This window comes from Culicoides brevitarsis, chromosome 1, assembly GCF_036172545.1.
Source record: "Culicoides brevitarsis isolate CSIRO-B50_1 chromosome 1, AGI_CSIRO_Cbre_v1, whole genome shotgun sequence".
NCBI classification, from domain to species: Eukaryota; Metazoa; Arthropoda; class Insecta; order Diptera; family Ceratopogonidae; genus Culicoides; species Culicoides brevitarsis.
Window position 1 is genome coordinate 3,190,509 of NC_087085.1, and position 19,447 is coordinate 3,209,955.

Consider the following 19,447-nt stretch of genomic DNA (forward strand, 5'->3'; position numbering starts at 1 on the left):
GTAAATTTCTTTTTTTTGACTGGAAATTTTTTTAAATGTCTATTCAAAAAAATGACCGTTAAAAATTTTAAAAATTATTTTTTTTTAATTTTTAACGGACAATTTTTGAAGTGACATTTAAAAAATTTTCTGTACAAATTTTAAAAAAATATTTCTTGAGCTCAAACTGTAGGAAAAATTTTTGGGTTGTATTAAAAATATTTTTTTTAATTTTTATCAAGAAAATTTTTTAAATGTCAATTCAAAATTTGACCGTTAAAAATTTAAAAATTATTTTTACGAAAAAATTCAAACCAAGCATTAAAGAAAATTAAAGCAAATACTCCAAAAATAATTTTCAAAGCAATTTTTCAAATGAAAACCATTTCCTATCACTTTTGATTCTCATTCTGTTACGGACAATCATTTCCTAAAATCTCTTTTAATATACCTCTCTTCATCCCACACAAAGAGGATGAATCTCGTTCATCAAATATTTAAAAGGCACCCTCGACAAAGAAAAAAAAAATGATTGTGAATGATGAAAAAAAAGAAAAATAAACGAAAGCAGCACAGATTTTAACAATGTAAGAACATCTTTTCGGCACAACACAATGGAAAAACGAACGTCTTCAAATCATGTTATCTCGTAGAGACATTTGCCCCTTACGGTTTTTATACCTCAATAAAATACAAAGAATCTCATTTCTCTTGAACAGAGAGCGGAGCGAAAAGGAGCGAGGTTCGTAATAAGCTGTACCTGTTGTGAATATTATTTTTCTTTTGTTGCGAACGTGTCAGGCAGGCAGACGTTCTTGATTCGCATTCTTTTGACAGGAAGCGTTTTTGAACGTCTTACATTTATCTCCTGTTCGTGTAATAAGAGTTCCTCAAAAAAAATCACGACGAAGGAAGAATATGGTAATTGTGTCATACAATGCTCGAGTCAAATTTTGATGAATTTTTCCTCTTTAAAGAGATTTTTTTGCTATTTAAGGAATTTATGAGAAATGGCAAAAAAATTGCCTACATATTTAATTAAATGAAAACAAACTTGGGACTTTTTTTTTCATCGCAGAGTGGATTTAAAAGATAGAAAAAATGATGATGGATTCTTTCATAAATCGCAATTCATCGTCCAATTTTGCGATGTTCATTTTTTTTAACGCATTTTGAAGTGAAAAATTGCTCTTTAAGGGATTTTTTTTTGTTTTTTTTATAAATTGAACTAACTAAAATTATTAAAATTAAAAAAAAAATTAGTTACGTGCCTAAAATTATAAAATTTAGATAATTATATTTTAAATCAAAAATATCTTAATTTTTAATTTTTTTTTTAATTTTAATTAGGTAAAAGTGATTTTTTTTTAATTTTAAAAAATGTTTAAAAAAATAATTATTTTTTTTTTTTATTTATTAAATTAAATATTTTTTAAAATTTATTTTTAATTTTTTTTTTTCAAAATGCGGCTCGTTTTAATTTTTTTTAACTTTAATTAAAAGTGATTTTTTAAAAAATATTTTTAAGAAATAATCGATTAATTTTTATTATTTATTAATTAATTTTTGATTAATTAATTAAGTAATTATTTTTTTTAATTAAATTTTAATTGAAAATTATTTTTTTTTCATTTTGAAAAATATTGAAAAATTTTTTAATATTCAATTAATAAAAATAATTAAAAAATATTAAATAATTTATTAAAAAATAATTTTTAATTAATTGATTATTTTTTTTAATTAAAAAAAAATATTTTAATTAAAAGTGATTTTTTATTCATTTAAAAAAATATAAAAAAAATAATATTATTTTTTTTTATATTTATTAATTCATTTTTTTTAATATTTAATTAATAAAAATAATTTTAAAAAAATATTTAAATATTTATTTTAAAATAAAATAAATATTAAATATTTTGAATATTTTTTTGAAATTTATTTTTTTTTAAATGCGCCTTGTTAAAAAAAATTTAACGCAAAATTTTCTATTTTTTTTTCATGTTCTTCTACATGACGAAGCTCTTATTTTAATGAATTCGCGGAAAAAGTTACTAAACCAAACAAACAAATAAATAAACTTATGATAATATTTATGTTCCGACCAAAGAAAAAAATGAAAACTCACCATCGTGTCTGTGTACTCAATCAATTTATCTTCGGAAACATCGTTGATTTTTTTCGCCTCCTTCAACAAATCGCGCAAAAAGTTCTTCAACTCATCAGCTTCGATGTATCCGCTGTTATCGGAGTCATATTCGCGCCAAATCTACCAAAAACGAGATGATTAATTCGCAAAAAGGCCAAAGTTCGTTACCGATTGAATAACTTACTTTCATAAATTCCACACTCGATTCCAACGGATTATCGAATCTAAACAATAGTAGAAAGTTTTCCTCCATAGGCAGAAGTTGCGCCAACTATGGACACAAAAAAACAATCAAAAAGTGTGTTATTAAGTCATCATGTTAATGTTTTTGTGTCACTCACCTCTCTGATGTCAATTTTGCCGTCTTGGTTGTCGTCATAAGCCTCCATGAAGCAAGACTTCAATTCAGCCAACATGGCATCCGTTACAGCTTCGGGATCGACATCTGTGGCATTTGCACTCGAAACGAATTCGCGAAGGAACCCATCGAGTTCCGTACCTTCGATGTATCCATTGCCTTTAACGAGAGAAACAAACAAACGATTTTCGGTTCATTAATTTTTTTTTGTTTGTCCGTCGAATTATGATGATGCGGATTTTAATTAAGTGGAAATGATATGTCAATAGCGCATCCTTGAATTTCGTAATAATTTGCTCGGTCGAGTGGAAAATTCAAGGAAATTCAAATAAAATAATGAGCGGAGGGAGAGAAACCAGACGTGCCATAAGTGAATAATTATACATTTTCCGTCGCCGCTGTACGTTTTGCATCATTGAATTTCTTGCTGTCTGCTTTTCGTTTTGCCAATGGACTTATTTATTAATTTTGTTCGCCTAGTTTTTCCTCTTTCATTGGAATGAAAAAACTCATTTATCAAGATATCACGCGCACGACAGGAGGCGTTGTTATTATCGAAGTGTTGTGAGGCGAAGTTTACATGAGTTACGAGAGAGAAAAAAAGGTTATTCGGTGAAGGAGATTAGACATTTGAACTTAGATACAATCACACTAACGAGGTTTAGTTGGAAGCGAACGTCAATGGAATTCTGTGAAATTTGTCGTTTTGTGAGGGAATTTTATTTTATTTTTAAATATTTGAGAGATATAATTATACAAACTCTTTAAATTTGAAACATTTTTGGGTTTTTATTTATAAATATATTTTAAGGCGACGCCTTAAATTAAAAATTAGTTTTTTATTGTTTGAAGTGAATAAAATTTTGTCAGTTTAGGCTTCAAAATGTTTAAAAATTAGTTTAATCAAAATTTCAGATTTATAAATTGGTAATACATTCATTGAAACCAATTTAAAGCGTCGCCTTAAAATAAAATTAAATTTTCATGAATCTAAAATCATTGAATATTTTGGATTTTTGAGTTGTATATTAGCTTTTAAAATTGTTCTTCACAGTAAAAAATCTAAATATTTAAATGAAATTTTTAAAGCGTCGCCTTGAATTAAAAAAAAATATAAGTTCTTTTATTAGATTAATTTATTGACATTAAAATTTTATGTATTTAGGCTTTAAAATGTTTAAATTAGTTTCAGAAATTTCAGTTCGAAAATAAATTGTCAAGACATTCATTAAAATCAATTTAAAGCGTCGCCTTAAATATAAATAGTTTCTAAAAAAATTTAATTTCCTGATTTTTTTTTTAAATTTGAGTTTTTTCTTTAAGAATTTATCAAATGAAACAACTTTTTATCTCTTAACTATACAAAAAAACTGGAATGAAATTTAACAAAGCGTTGCCTTATTTAAAATTTAATTTTATTGAAAATTATTTGGAGGACTTGAGCTGTTATTTTAAAGTTCGTTCCTTAAAGTATCGATCTAAATTTTTGACTTTAGTATGAGAAAAATCAATATGATTTTTTTTAAAGCGGCGCCTTAAATTAAAATTTCCTTCATAAAACGTAAAATTTTAACTCTATAGAACGAAAGTTTAGATGAGAATCTATTTTAGAGAATAAATGCACTGAAATAATCTCTTTAGAAACAAAATTTGTAATCAATGTAGCAAACGTAAATACCCATAGTTCAATGTTCTTTTCCACGAATTACATTTGCATCATTCGTTTTTGTTTATTCAATTAATGTTCTCTACTAATCTATCTTTTGAATCTTATTTTAGTTTCTCTTTAGTCTTCAACGATGCATCACATACGAAATTTAATCCTTTTCGTTATTCTACAATTTTGCCTTGGCCAACAAATAGTATACAAGTGCGAAAGATATGGTACAAAGTGCATTTTTTCAAATATTTATCTCCAAAATTCTGAAGACATATACGAACTCACAGCTGAAAATGGAACCAAATTCATCAAGCACGTTGAATTTACATCAAGTAACATTCCGTTCGTTGGAAGTATAATTTGCGAAAGTTTTCCATCGTTAAAAACTTTGAAGATGAACAACGTTGGAGTTCAAAAAATTGACGAGTTTGCCTTCAGCTCTTGTTTAAACTTGGAGGAATTGTATCTTTCCGGAAATGCTTTGAAAAAAATTGAACCAAATACTTTTCGAGGTTTGAAAAAGTTGGAAATTTTGGATGTCAGTCAAAATGAATTAACGGAATTGGATGACTTGAGTTTATTTGCTGAATTACCAAACCTGACTTCGTTAGAGCTCCAAAGAAATAACCTCACAATATTTTTACCGGAATTGCTTAAAAATAATCGAAAACTGAGAAACTTGTACTTGTACTCGAATGACTTGTCAGATTTGGATGTTGAACAATTGTTACGATTTTTACCAAAGCTCAAGATGTTATTCAGTAACGACAATGAAATTGCCTGCCAAAGAGCTTCAGAGTTCATTGAGTTACTGAAATCGAAAAAAATTGAATTTTCCACAGGAGGCGAGTTCAAAAGTCGTTACTATCCAACAAAACGAGTTGCGGATAATTTTAGATGTGTTCCTGATTATGCTTGGACCAAAATTCAAACCACAAGAGACAATGCAAGGATTTTAGAAAAAATTGAAGAATTGGTCAAGAATGGAAATCAAACTAATCGGGCAGTTGAAGAGCTAAAACGGGCATTAGCAAGTACTGATGAAAAATTGTCAGAAATTATTGCTCAAAAGAAGAAGATAGAAGAAAAAATTAAAACGTATGAAGTGAAGTTCATGACAATTGACAAAAGTATTGCAAGTACCAATGAGCAATTTAGAACAATTTTTGATAAATTGTTGGAAATACAAAAAGAATTAAAAAAACGTGGATAGAATCAAGTTAAAGAAACTTTTAGGACTGAATTAAAATTTAAAAAAAGTGATAAGAAAAGTAAAAAAATTAAATTCCTTGAAAATTTCAAGTTCGTTAGAATTGCAAAAGTGATAACCTATTTGACTTATAAAACATTGACTTTAGTTAAAAAAAAATATTAAGAAAAAATTACAAAAAAAAAAAAATTTCAGAATTTTTTTTAAGTTCAATAAATTTGGTTTCAAGTTAAATTTCAATTAAATTAATTTAAATAAAAAAAATTAAATTAAATCAAATTAAATATTAAAATTGAAAGTTTAAATTAAAATTAATATTTAAATTTATTCAATACAGTGACTAAAAGTAAAAAAAAAAAATTAAATTTAAATTAATTTTTAAAATTTCGTTTGATCAAAAAATTTAAAATATTGAACATTAGATAAAATTATAAAATTAAAAAAGTTAATAAAGTGAAATATCTTGAAATTTTGATAAATGAGAAAATTTGCTGAAAAAAAAATATGAATTAATTTAAAGCGTCGCCTTAAAATAAAATTTCCATGAATCTAAAATTATCGGATATTTTTGGATTTTTGAGTTGTATTTTAGCATTTAAAATTGTTCTTCAAAGTATCGAACTAAATATTTGACTTTGGTATATAAAAAATTAATATGAATTAATTTAAAGCGTCGCCTTAAAATACAATTAAATGAAATATCTTGGAGTTTTGATAGATGAGAAATTTTACTTCAAACTACATACTGACTTGATTATAAAGAAAATATCAAAGAAAGTTTATTTCATGACTCGAATGAAGAGAATGCTGGATAAAGAAACGAAATTACTATTCACGGATTTAGTCTCAAACTCTTGGCAAAACATCTCACAAAACGACACAAAAGTTACAAATGCGAGGTGTCGAATAAAAGGAAAATAAAGATAAACTATTTCCTCGAAGCCGTTCTTAAACGCAAAAGTCGAGCAAAGAAAAAGCAAGATAATGACTTTGACTCGAGCAAAACATTTCATTTTTATGAAGCTCATTTAAAACGGTACCGAGACACCTGCTATGACATTCACGCATGCCACACGCTCCTTTTCTCGTCATCATAGCGTAACCTTGAATTACTTACTTACTGCCAAGGGTTCTCTTATGTGCCAATAAAATCTTTGTTTTTAGATGTTTTCGGGGCATGTAAGACCGAATTTGACAGGATGTCGTTGTTTTCCTCTATAGTTTAATCCTTTTATCATTATGACATGGAAATGTGTGTTTGTGACAAACTTTCTCGAATACAAAAAGCGGAAACAAAGCTTTAATTACGCACAACTCAAAGAACGATTTGCAACAGAGACTGAGGAAGGAAAAAAATGGCAAATATTTATTTTTCCCTGATGCGCTCTATTTCGCATCTGACGAATGATAGACAAGCGATTTTTTTGCGTTCCGAGAAATTGCCAATAATGTAAAATTTTTCCTTCCTTGGAGACGCGTCATCAATTGAATTCAATTGCGTTTAATTCGTTTAAAATATTTATTTTCCGAGAGAAAAAAAGAAATCCTGACATTATTAAATTATTTTTATTATCATGACAACTCCCTGGACAAAAGTTGTATGGTGTTCAAATATTAACATTGAAATTTTTGTACATTCATAAATAAATCCGGAGAAGAAGAGTGAGAGGAGCTTGGCATGAATTCGAAACACCTGATGCTATACGAGTTCATTCTGAACTTTTTATCACTCGAATTTTCTCTCAGAGAAAAAAAATGAGAGAATTTTCCTCGAATTTTCTCTGTTTACGATGAATTTTCTCAATTTTCTCCTCAACCCAGTTTCAAGGGGAAATTCAGATACGAGAGAAAAACAGCCAAGTACATTGTTGTGAAGTAAGTACTGTCTATTTCCATTCTGAATATGATAAAATGATGTACTGGACCATCATAACGCAAAACAAAGTTGTGACATACGGAAAAAAATCGATATTTCATTCACGAAGTTTGTTCGTTCCTTACAACGTTATTGAGTAATTTCCGATATAATTTAATCGTAATGAGCTTGATTACCGCACACAACATGATGACAAAATTACGACTCTACTTAGAAAAGTAAGAGAGAGTGGATGAGGACAGTTGTTTTGATTTATTTATAAAAAAATGAGTCCCCTTGATAATCGATAAGACAAGACAAGACAGTCGCTCGTCATCGATTTTCTTGTTTATTTATAGCTTCGAAAGGAGAAAGGAAAACAAATGACAATTAAGTTGAAGGTCGGGCATTTAATCCAGAAAAAGGTAAAATTTTCATTTTTTGGATGGAATTTTGTTCAAGTTTTAATTTAGAGCTTTTGAGAATTTTTTCAGAGGATTTAAAAGCTCTAATTGAAACTTGAACAATTTTTTTTTTCGAAAATTTTTTTCAAATCTTTTAATTTCTTCCTTGCTAAACTGAAACAGTCTTTCACAAATCTGGATTTTTGAACTACGATGGCTTTATTTCTTGTTTTTAAATGTAATTTCATGTCAACTATAAATCATTCTCACTAAATAGAATTCACTTAATGAAGTCATGTGAAAAGTTTTTTTTATGTAGTATGTGGTTTTGTTCTTGTCAAAACTATCTTTATTTAAGTAATTAAGGCTGATACAATAATTAAAAATGTTTTCGATTTTCAAAATTTGACGAAAAAAATAAATGAATAATTTTTTTCATTTTTGAGGTTAGATTTTGAACCTTTGTGTGAATGTAATTTTTTATTATCAAATTTTATTTTTATAAAATTTTTATTATTTTTATAATTATTAAATATTTTGTAAAGTTATTTTTTTTGTAAATACAAATAAAATAATCGAAAAATATTTTAATTAAATAAAAAAAAATAATTACTAAAAATTTTACAAAAAAAAAAAAAAATAATTTCTAAACCTGAATGTAACCGAAAAAAATTGATTCATATTTAGTCAAAAAGTTAAAAAATAATTAAAATATATTTTTTAAATTTTTTTTTAGTAACGAAAACGTTTAAAAAAATATTTTTAAGATTTTATTTTTTTAAATTTTCAAACGTTTTTGTTATTAAAAAAATTATTTATTTTTTTTTAGCTTTTTCTGGCTACATAAGAATCTTTTTTTTCAGTTAAATTCAGGCTTGGAAATGGTTTTTTTGTAAAATTTTTAATAATTATTTTTTATTGAATTTCTATTATTTCAGTTAAAAATAAATTTAAAAATTATTTAAAAAATTAAAAAAAATAAATTTAATAAAAATATTTTTCGATTATTTCAGTTGAAAAAATTAATTAAAAAAATATTCTTTTTTAAAAATAAATTAAATTTTATTTTTTAAAATTTTTTCATAAATTTGATTTTTATTTTTTAACATGTTTTTTTGAATCTTAACCAAATTTTTTTTTATTTTTCATGACAAATAATTTTTCCGAAATTAAAAAAAAAATAATTAAAAATAAAATCGAAAACATTTTTAAAAATTGTATCAACCTAAAAAATAATTAAATTAAAAAAAAATACTCACAATCAACATCATAATGACTCCATACATCCATGAATTGATTCGCCGACAACTTCTTCAATTCACGCGATTCCGGATCTCTGAATTGCCGCATGAAGTTGTGTGCTTTCTCGATGTGGATATTGACACGTTGCTTGGCTGAATCCATTTTTTTTTTGCTTGTTTGTTGATTTTTTATGTCTCGAAGGATGTGCGATTTATCTCTGTCGTCGTCGTAGTCGTCGGATTGATAGCTTTAATGGCTGCAAAGACATGGAAAAAGGATTTGTTTGTATTACATTAAAAGTTTGTTTGTTCAAGAGACGAGCGTGGGCTGATAGAAAATGCTAATTTAATCCAACTTGTTGCGCGAGGATTTTTTTCCGTTATTTTTTTTTATTTAAATCAAGTTCAATGCCATTCGCATAACTTTGAAGGTCTTTCAAATAATTTCCTGGATTAGCAAAAAAAAAAATTTTTTTTTTCGGATAAATTAAATAAATAAACTTTTCGACACAATAATTGCTTTCAGCTTTGTAAAGTTTAACTTTTATCTCCGTAGCATCATTTATTTTGTACGGAATGCAAAAAAAAAAACAGATAACCATAAAATAATGCTTTACATATTTTAAACAATGTCCCTGTTCGAAACAACACAGTTTGGGGCGATTGTGGTTTATGGCTCGTTTTTTTGTGTTTCAAACAAAACAATAAAGTGTGTGTGATCACGTTACACAAATTCGACATTTTAATTACAAACTTTGTTTATTCATGGCAACAAACAAACTGAAAAAATTGGAAAAACGAGGAAAAAAACTTTTTCATTTAAAAAATGAAGAGAAACGTACTTGAATGAATATTTAAAATAATTTTTCATTCACACAAGGAAATATAAAAAAAATAATTCAACAACAGAATAATGATGATTTGTGTTATTTTTAACAATAAATAACGAAAAACAAAAGGAAAAAGAAGAAAAATTGAATTTAAAAACATTAAAAATTTAACAGCTTGTTAATTACTATTTTGGTTCGCAAAATTAAAGTGCAGCAGACTGAAAGTGCCTATTTTAATTTAATTTCCATTTATTTTCGTATTAAAAAAAATTTTTTCGTACGAAAATTTCTGCACCATTAATTTTAAAGTGTAATGATTATTTTTATTTTATTGAATTTTTCCATAAAATCTGATTTTTTAAATTTAAATTGATATAAAAACAAGCCACTTGATTATTAGGTTGAATAACATACTTGGACAAAGTGCACGTTAAATTGCATTATAATTATTATTTTATTAAATTCGGAAATTTTTGCGGTTACGTTGACAAGTCTATGTATGACGCGTGAAAATATAGTTTCTCTCTATAATTAAATTGCATTTGCTCTGTTGTTGTGTGTTAATTAAAATAAATGCGAAAACTGACTGACAATTTGTGGCGATCGTAATTTTGATACATAACAATTGTTTAGTATTATTTAAAATTAGCTTTGGAATGGATTTAAAGATATTTTTTGTATTGAATTTTTTTAATGGAAAAATATTTTATTTTATTTTTTTAATATTTAATATTTTTTAATATTATTATTTATAATTTTAATTTAATAAAATTATTAATTAAAATTAATTTAAAAAATTTATTTAAAATTTTATTTTTTTTAATAAAAAAATTAAATGTAATTTTATTTTATTCGTGAATTAAAAAAATATTTTTTGTTTAATTTAATTATTTTATTTAATCCAAAAATTTAAAAAAAAATATATAGAAATAAAAAAAAATATTTTAAATTAAAATTTTAATTTTTTAATTTATTTCTGAATTTTTAATGTGAAATAAAACCAATTTAAATTTAATTGTTTAATTTATAATTAATTTAAATTTAAAATATTTTTGAAATACTTTTTAAATAATTTTTTGTGTTGATTTTTTTAATGAAAAAATTTTTTTTTTCATTTTCTGAAAATTTTTATTAAATTTATTTAAATTAATTAATTATTATTTTTTTTTTGAAAATTTAAAATAAATATTTTATTAATAAAATAATAATTTAATTAATTTTTTTAATTAATTAATTTAAAATAAAAATTTGAAATTATAATAGACAAATAAATTAAATAAATAATTTAAAATAATTAAAAATAAATATAAAAATATCAATTTCATTTAAAAATATCAGCCCAAAAAATATTAAAAATAAAATTTTATTTTGAAACTTATTATTATTTATGTAATATTTTTTTTTATTATTTTATATATTTTTTTTTAAATAAAAATTAAATTAAATCAGTTTTATTTAAAATATAAAATTTTATACAAAAATATATATTTTTATTAAATTAATAAAATTACATATAAAATTTTTACTTTGAAAAAGAATCATTGACCCATGAAAAATAATCATATTTTCTCTCATTTTTTACAGTTTCCCCAAAAAAATAATAATAAAAGTTTATTTATTTATTGAATTCCAGCACAAACAACTTCAACAGATATACCGACAAAATTCACAAAAAAATTCTATTTTTATGCGAAAAAAATAATAAAATCAAAAAATCCAGTCATGTTGTTGATGGATGTCGTGCACTCATCACGTCATATATTTTATTTTTATTTTTATGGTAAATAATTAATAATAAAAAAATTTGTGTGTGTTAATAAAAAAGGGCGTAAATATTCACTCACTTACGAAAAAGAGAAGAAGACCTTAACACACAAAAAAATTCATTGTTTACTTTAAACCCATCATCATTCATGAAGTGTCGAATTTTTGGTCAGTTTATTTTCGCGCGCGTGTTTATTTAACGAGCAAAAATATAAAAAAAATTTGTAAAAAAAATCAGCAAGCAATTCGAACACAGAAGGCAGTGTGACATGATGACAAATTTTATCAACAAGAGACTTTCACCGGTTTGAGAAATAAATTAAAAATAAATAAATGTTCAATCAATGTAAATGACTAAGCGGAGTTAGTTGGTCTATGTAAATAAAATAAAATTATTGTCGGAGTCCGCGCGGCATTAAAAATCAATTTGATGCAGTTTAAAATAAATTTTTAATAAAAAGTTGTCAGTTTATCGGTTTTATTGCATATTTTTACATGAAAATTTGCATTTTTATTTTTTTTCAAGCGGAATATTGAACTTGAAATTTTTTCAAAGGCATTTCGTCGAAAAAATATTATTTATTTAAATAATTTTCGAATAAAAATAATTTCGTTCATAGAATTAAAATTAGGTAAAAAATAAAAGTTAATGCACTTTTTATTGAGAAATCAAAAAAAAAAATTGTCTGTCACTTGAACAATAAAGAAAAAAAAGTCAATGAACGACGAAAGAAATAAAATAAAACGAAATATCACCTAATTATCATGCATCGAACGCATCCGCCAGTAATTTATGATAATTAACCAGCCAGAAGTGAACAGAAGTAAATCTTTGTCGAACAAAAATCTTTTTTACGAAGAGAAATTATTGCCGGAGATAGGCGAGCGAGTCAATTGTTCCAAGCAATGAATAGCAAGTAGTAGAGAAATTCATTGCAATAAATAAAAGTATCTATCTCCAGTTCGTTGCCGGAGTACAAAAAAGAGGAGGATGTCACCCGAAAATTCGAAACGAAATTTTTTTCTCTCTCATGGAAGTGTAGAAAGTTTAATGGATGTCAGTTGCATTTGTCGTCGTCGTGCGGTTTTGCCTTGTAACGTGTAAAATATTACTGGGATAACCAAAAATTGGGATATTTCGTATCTATTCATGTGCAATTTAGTTTTTCCTTTTGTAACGTTTCCGAAAATTATTATGAATGCGGCGAATGTGAATAGAGAATTTTCTGAATTGTTAACACTTGAATAGAGGATTTAAATGGGATTTGGGAGTTTTTTGTCTTTTATTTGAAAATATTGGACAAAAGGTTTGAATTTAAATATTTTTTTTTTTTTGTAAAAATAATAAATTTATTGTTAAAAATTGGTTTTGAAATGATGAAAGTAAATTTTTTTAAAAAATTTGCTAAATGTCATTTCAAAAAATTTCCGTTAAAATTTGAAAATTGCCATTTTGCTAATTCAAATTAAATTTTGATATAAAATTCCGAGTTTTTGTTCAAATATATTTTTAAAAAATTAAAAATTTAATATTTTTATGATTTGAAAAAATTGACAGTTACAAAATTTGAAATTCGCATTTTGTTAATTCAAATTAATTTAATATTTTTACAAAAGAGATTAAATTAACAAAAAAAAAATAAATGTTTAAAAATATAATTTTTAAAATTATTTTAATAAAAAAAATTTTCAAAAAATTTAAATTAAATTTTTTTTAAAATTTTTTGAAAATTTTATTTAAAAAATTTAAAATTTTGTAACTGTCAAATTTTTTTAAAATTATAATTAAATGTCAATTTAAAAAATCACCGTTTAAAATTTGAAAATTGCCATTTTGCTTATTCAAATTAAATTTTTATAAAAAAATTTGGAGCTTTTGCTCAAATATTTGATTTTTTTTAAGTTTAACTCTTTCATCACATTTTCTGAGTTTTAATAATAAAAAAAAAACAAAAAAATTGACAGTTACAAAATTTGAAATTCGCATTAATTAAAAATATTAAAAAAATAAAAATAATTAATAATGATAATTTTAATTACGTTTTAATAAAAATTCGTCTCAAAAAATTGAAAGCTACAAAATTTAAAATTATTAAAAAAAAACAAATTTATTCAAAAAAAATTTAATAATTAAAACTAATTTAAAATAAATAAATGTTACATTTAAATTTAAAATTTAGAATGAATAATTTTTTTTGAAATAAATTTTGAACGAAAATTCATCAAATGTCAATTCAAAAAGTGACAGTTGAAAAATTTGAAAATCGCCTTTGAGCTAATTCAAACTTTTTTAATCTCTATTTTTGACACAAAAAACTAATTAAACTAAAATCTTTAACTTTCGTCGTCTTTTTAATCAAAAATCTGCACCGTCTTTTTATTCAATCAGAAAAAAATCCACTGCAAAATTGAATATTCATGCACCAATTTCACACAAACAAACAACTTTATTCACTCTACTTTGTAGTCATGCTCACAAAAGGAACTAGTTATAAATCATTTTCTTTTTGTTGCCAAACGACGACGACGTCAATGCATGCAACGAAGCAAAAGAAATCAACAAAAATATTATTACATGCTTTTGGCAAGTTCATTTCCTCAATATTTAATTTTAATATCCTTTTTTGCTCATTCGCTCAAATAAAGCATGAAGAAATTTTCAGTTGAAAAGAACACTAAACTCGGCAATATTTTAAAAGGAATAATGCGAAAATATAAATTGCAATAAAAAATATGGGTAGGCATGATATAATAATAAATGCATGAAAAAATTGCCGAGCGCTTTTGCTTGTGGAAAAATTTACAATCTTGCCGCTGATGACGATGACGATGCTACGTGAAGTGTCTATGAAATGATAATATTATAAAATGGTAATGATTTTTCTCATTTTTTCTCTTTTTCTTCTGGAAAATTGTTTGTTAGTGCAAGATATTGTGTTTGCTCTTCCTGCATTTTTGCGAGTGACACGGGCGAATGCAGGAAAACTTTTGACAGAAAATATTTTAGAAAAGTACTTTGAAGAAGTTTCTTTCAGGAAATCAGACGAAGCGGCGACGTCGAAAATTCTAAAATTTATCTTCTAACATGCCATCAACACAAACAAAAAGTTTCGTGCGATAAGAGAGAACAATATATTTCTGTTTTCAGGAAAAATAAATAAAAGTACGAATTGAAATTGGTTTCGTGAAACCAAAAGCTGAACCGCATTTTAAATTTTTCTGTGAAAACTTTCTGTGGTTTTTGTATAAATTTTAAAATTTTTTACAATTTAATCGAAATATTAAATTAAAAAAAATGGAAAATTCATTAAAATTTAGAAAAAAAAAATAAATTTTTATTTTTTTTTTTTTAATTTTTATCAATATTTAATCGTTTTCGATAAAATATTTTTTTTATTTCATTAAATTTAATTTATTTTTAAATTTTTTTAAATAAACTAAAAAGTTAAAATTTTCAATTTTTTTCTTGATTTTCCACAAATTTCCCTCGATATATTTTTTAAAATAATATATTTATTTTTTTTACAATTTTTTAATTCCCAAAATTTTTCTTGAATTTTTTGTCATTTTTTTCTGTAAAAAAATTTCTTTTTAATTTAACATTTAATTTAATTTTAATTTTAATTTAACTTTAATTAATTTATTATTTTATTTAATTTTTTTTTATATTTATTTTTTTAAATTAATTAATATTTATTAAAACTAAAAATTTATTTAATTAATTATTTTATTTTAAGAATTTTTAAATTTTTCTTCTAAAATTTTTTTTTTTTTTTAATTTTTATATTTTTTTAAATTAAATCAATTTTTTTAATAATTTTATTAAATTTTAAAATTCAATTTTTAATTTTTCCTTTCTCATTTTTTTTGAATTTTTTTAAAAAAAAATTTTATTTTAAAATTAGAAAGGTTTATTTATTTAATTTTAAAATTTTATTGCTCAAATTATTTTTTAATTTTTTTGCGTTCTTTATTTTTTATAAAAATAAAATTTAATTATTTAATTTTCTCATTTTTTCAATTTTTTTTTTTGTAAATTAAAAATAAAATTTTTATTATTTTTTAAATATTTAAGCTCAAATTTCAAAGAAATAAAATAAAATTAAAAAATAAAATTGACAATTTTTTACAATTTCCTTGAAATGCTCTTAAAAAATAGGAAATGTTTTTACAGTAAAGTAGAACAAAAGATTGATCTTCAAAAACAAATGAATTTCGTGGAAAACTCGCTGTTGCACTTCAATTTTTAAAAGCACAAGAGACTCATCGTTCGCTCGTATTGCAAGTCATTTATCAACGTTAACATCGCATTTCTCGTTCAGGCAACCAACAAACAACGGCAGAGTTAGATCTTATCTGTCTCAATTGTTGTACTTTTTTGTTTATTTCCATCATAAAACTGAGCTCGTATGAGTAATTTTTCGTATTCACACTAAAATTGACGTTGATGCAAAGAAATGTTAGTTACACGACCGAAACACACACACATGGGCACGAAACCGAGATAAAAGAAAAATAATAACAAAATTTAGCGAAAGTGGTTTGTTTACTTCTTGTCTTCTTCTTCTGCTTCTTCTCCGACTTTTTTTTTTATTATTAAATATTATTAAGTCAGGTTTTTGCCGCACATAATATCGCTGCAGGCACTTTTTTCAGTGATTTGGCCAAAGTGCATTTTTACATTAATAACGTAATAATATGACGACAACTATCTTCCTATAGTACAGAGGCACCTTCATAGCGGCGGAGAGAGAAGACCTGTTTCGTACAGTCGTGAATAGGTATATAAAAGTACAATTACTTAAAATATTTTAAAAAGTAATCGTTTGGGTTACGAAAACGCATTTCGTTAACCACGTGGTTTTTATTACAATTTTTAAAATTAAATTAAAAATAATAATTAATGAACTATTTAAAATATTTTTTTCTTAATTTATTTCAATTAATTTTTAAAAATTAATTTAAAATTAATAATAATAAAAAAAAATTAATTAAATTTTATTTTATTTTTTTTTAATAATTGTTTTTATTATTAAATTTAAAAATTTTTAATTTATTTAAAAAAATTTTTAATTTATTTTATTATTAATTTTTTATTTTTTAATTTTTTAAAAAAATTTTTAATTTAAAAAATTAAATTTATTTTAATTAAATAAAATTTAATTTAATTTAAATAAAAATAAAATAATTAATTAAATTTTATAAAAATTTTTTATTTATTAAATTAATTTTTTTATTTTATTTATTAAGGTTAATAAAAATGAATTAAATTTAATAAAAATTAGTTTTTTAAATTTAAATTTAAATTTTATTAATTTAATTTTTTAAATCACGTGGTTTATTATTATTTAATCTAATTTTAAAAATAGATAAATAGTAAAATAATATTTTTTTTAATTAAATAAAATTTAAATTTATTATTTTTTTTTTATTTAAAACTATTTAAATTGTTAATATATATTTTTGAATTTATTCTAAATTAATACAATAAAAACATTAATTTATTAAATTTTTTCATTTATTTAATTTTTTTTAAAATTAAGTTAATTTTAAATAATTATTTTTTAGTGAAAATAATAACAAATAATTAAAAAATTATATTAATTAATTTAATTATATTTTAATTATTTAATTTGTTAACTCCTTTTGAAAAAATAATTTTAAACCACTTGTTAAATTTTTCCACAAAATGCACTAAAAACATTATGTTGTAAAGTTGTTTTTTATGTTGTCTCGTTGTTACTTGCTCGGTTGGTTCATTACATAGTAGGTAATAGTAACATTGAATGTGTGATAACAACCCGTTTTTTTTTCTTTCATTTATAAATGTTTGTTTATATATTAATAATGAAAGGGAAATAAACAAGTGATAGTACATCGTTAGCGGTAATGATGGAAAAAACGTGTTAATGACCGGTAGAGGTTTGATTTCCTCGAGATTTCATGATAATATTTATATATACATTAAAATAATAAAAAAAATGTGTGACGAATTTGTAACATAATAAACTTAATAAACTAAATTAAGTTAATAATAAAAAGTTGTCAATGTATATGTTTATATACAAAAGTTATTTATTTATTTTTAATTTTATTTGATTGGAATTCGGTAGAAATTTCGTTGCATAACAACTTTTTTTGAAGTTATTTTATAATTATAATTTTATTCATGTTTTCTACAAACATATATTTTTTTTCCAAAAGATACATTTTAATTATTAACATTTCTTTCTATATATTAACATATTTAATATATTGCTTTAAATTCATCATCATTATAAGAAATCATTAATTAACAAAAAAAAAACGAAAGTAAAAGTTTTGGACTTTTTCTTTACCTTCAAATTCTTGTCTTCGAATGCCGGGTGATTTCTGTAAAAAAAAAGAGTAATAAATGTGTCAGTAATGCAATAATAGTAAAAAAGTGCAATTTTTATAAAATTACATGTTCTTGAATAAATCATTACTTGCTCGTTGGAATGCACCGCACTCCTCTTTCTTGTAATCTTAATAAAAATTCTTGTTACATGACGTCGTAATATCGAGTTGAATGAAGGAGAGTTGTTTATTTTTATTATATATTAAACTGTGTCATATATTGATACAAATTGCATGTAATTTGAACTTGACTTAAATTATCCTTTATTCGTTGATTTTAGAGTGATACAACTTGTTGAATGTTTTTAAATTGAGATTATTAACATATAGAAATTGATAAATGATAATTTTTAATAGTTTTAATGGGACCCGTAGATTTTGTTTTACCAATATTTTTTTTATTAAATTATAAAATATAAATAAAAAAAATTATCAAATAAATTAAAATAAAATAAATTATAAAATAAAAATTATTTTAAATAGAAATCTATTCCTGAAAGTATGCAATTAATATTTTATTTAAAAAAAATAATTTTAGAGTTTGTGAGGTATGCAATGAACATTACATTAGATTTTCTTAATTTTTCATGAATTTTCACATATTTTCTTATTTTTTTTTGTACATAAACCTTCTTGAAGCTCAATCTGACGAGTTAAAAAAATATTTACAGAAATTCGTAAAACAAAATTTGAGTTATTGCGTTACAAAATTTGTATAAAATTTAATATAAAAGTTTATTAATAAAAATTCTAATTTAAAAAAAATTATCCAACTAATTCAAATAAAGCAATAAATTAAAATAATAAATTATTTTTAATAAATATTTTAATTAAATTTAATAATAATTATTTTTAAGCCCAAAAATTGTAAACCCGTCAATAATTTTTTTTTAATATAAAAATAAAATTTTAATAAAATTTCTTATTATTAATTCAAATTAAGCAATAAAATTAAAATAATAATTAATTTTTAAAAAAATAAAAAAAAATATTTTTAAAGTTTTCTTAAGTCCCAAAAAATTTGTTAATATTTTATGTTTAATTTTTAAACAAAATTGAAATAAAATAATTTTTTTCAAATTAAATTTAATTAAATTTTTTATTTTAAGTTCTGAGTTAATATACATATTTTGCATATTTATAAATTAATTTCTCGTTTATTGTTTATTATTATTATTTTTTAATATAATGAAAATTTTTTCAGAGACAAGGTCTCCAACATGCAACATGCAGGTGAGAAAAACAAAACATAAGAATTTGCATGAGGAATGTAGTTTGTCATTGATTATTATATAAAAACATATTATTTATTTATACATTTTGTTCAATTTAGAACATTTGTCATCATTTATCAAGTGTTTCTCAATATTTAATTTTTTATAAATCTCAAAGAATTTTTATTCAAAATAAATTTTCAGCTCAAATTTATTCCGTTCGAGTACAAAAATAGTAAAAAAATAATAATATTGCACTATGCGACGTGCTCAACGTGCCGTATATAGATGTTAATGTTTAAAATGTTAACTACATACATATATATCTTGCGCTCTGTATGGATTGTTAAGTAAAGTTGTCTTAAGAAAAAAAAAGCAACATACCAACCTACCAAAGCAAAGGCAAGC

At 22.9% G+C, this 19,447-nt stretch overlaps 1 protein-coding gene across 2 annotated transcripts in view; it reads right to left on the reverse strand.

The window, feature by feature from the left end:
- The window catches only part of LOC134837165 (calbindin-32), a 78,615-nt gene that overhangs the window by 8,679 nt on the left and 50,489 nt on the right, over window positions 1-19,447 (reverse strand). For both annotated transcript variants that reach the window (XM_063852516.1, XM_063852515.1), the window contains exons 2-6: window positions 17,786-17,819; window positions 8,872-9,110; window positions 2,467-2,642; window positions 2,310-2,396; window positions 2,105-2,245 (exon numbers count right to left, since the gene is read on the reverse strand). In XM_063852516.1, coding sequence (XP_063708586.1) covers window positions 2,105-2,245; window positions 2,310-2,396; window positions 2,467-2,642; window positions 8,872-9,016 — 549 coding nt within the window. In that variant the 5' untranslated portion in view covers window positions 9,017-9,110; window positions 17,786-17,819. The remainder of the gene's footprint in view (window positions 1-2,104; window positions 2,246-2,309; window positions 2,397-2,466; window positions 2,643-8,871; window positions 9,111-17,785; window positions 17,820-19,447) is intronic.